Genomic DNA, 359 nt, shown 5'->3' on the forward strand with positions numbered 1-359 from the left:
ATTCAATGAAAAACAAATTATTCATTAATCAAATGATCGTTGTTTTTTGTGATATTGTTTATGATTATCTGAAAATATTCAAGTAGCATTTATATATCTTTATCGAATTAGAAAGTGGCTAGTTAAATTAAAGACAGAAAAAACAAGATAAACTTTTTAACTGATCTAATACTGATCCAAATACTGATTTTGTAATTCATTGTATTTATTGTAATACATATAAATGTTGATTAGTATCAAAACACTTAATCGAAGACTGGTTGGACGATGTACAGAAAAGTACGAAAGAATGCGCACAATCCGGAAATAACATCAACTTAACCTCACAATATAAAGGTAATTATAATATAATAAATATA

At 24.8% G+C, this 359-nt stretch overlaps 1 protein-coding gene across 1 annotated transcript in view; it reads left to right on the forward strand.

Moving 5' to 3' along the window:
- Nucleotides 1-359, forward strand: part of LOC106740596 — a 5690-nt gene that overhangs the window by 1775 nt on the left and 3556 nt on the right. Inside the window, exon 3 of the mRNA XM_014611785.1 lies at nt 235-336. Within this exon, the coding sequence (XP_014467271.1) occupies nt 235-336 (102 nt within the window). The remainder of the gene's footprint in view (nt 1-234; nt 337-359) is intronic.

Source organism: Dinoponera quadriceps, unplaced genomic scaffold, assembly GCF_001313825.1.
Source record: "Dinoponera quadriceps isolate SergipeBrazil2010 unplaced genomic scaffold, ASM131382v1 scaffold278, whole genome shotgun sequence".
NCBI classification, from domain to species: Eukaryota; Metazoa; Arthropoda; class Insecta; order Hymenoptera; family Formicidae; genus Dinoponera; species Dinoponera quadriceps.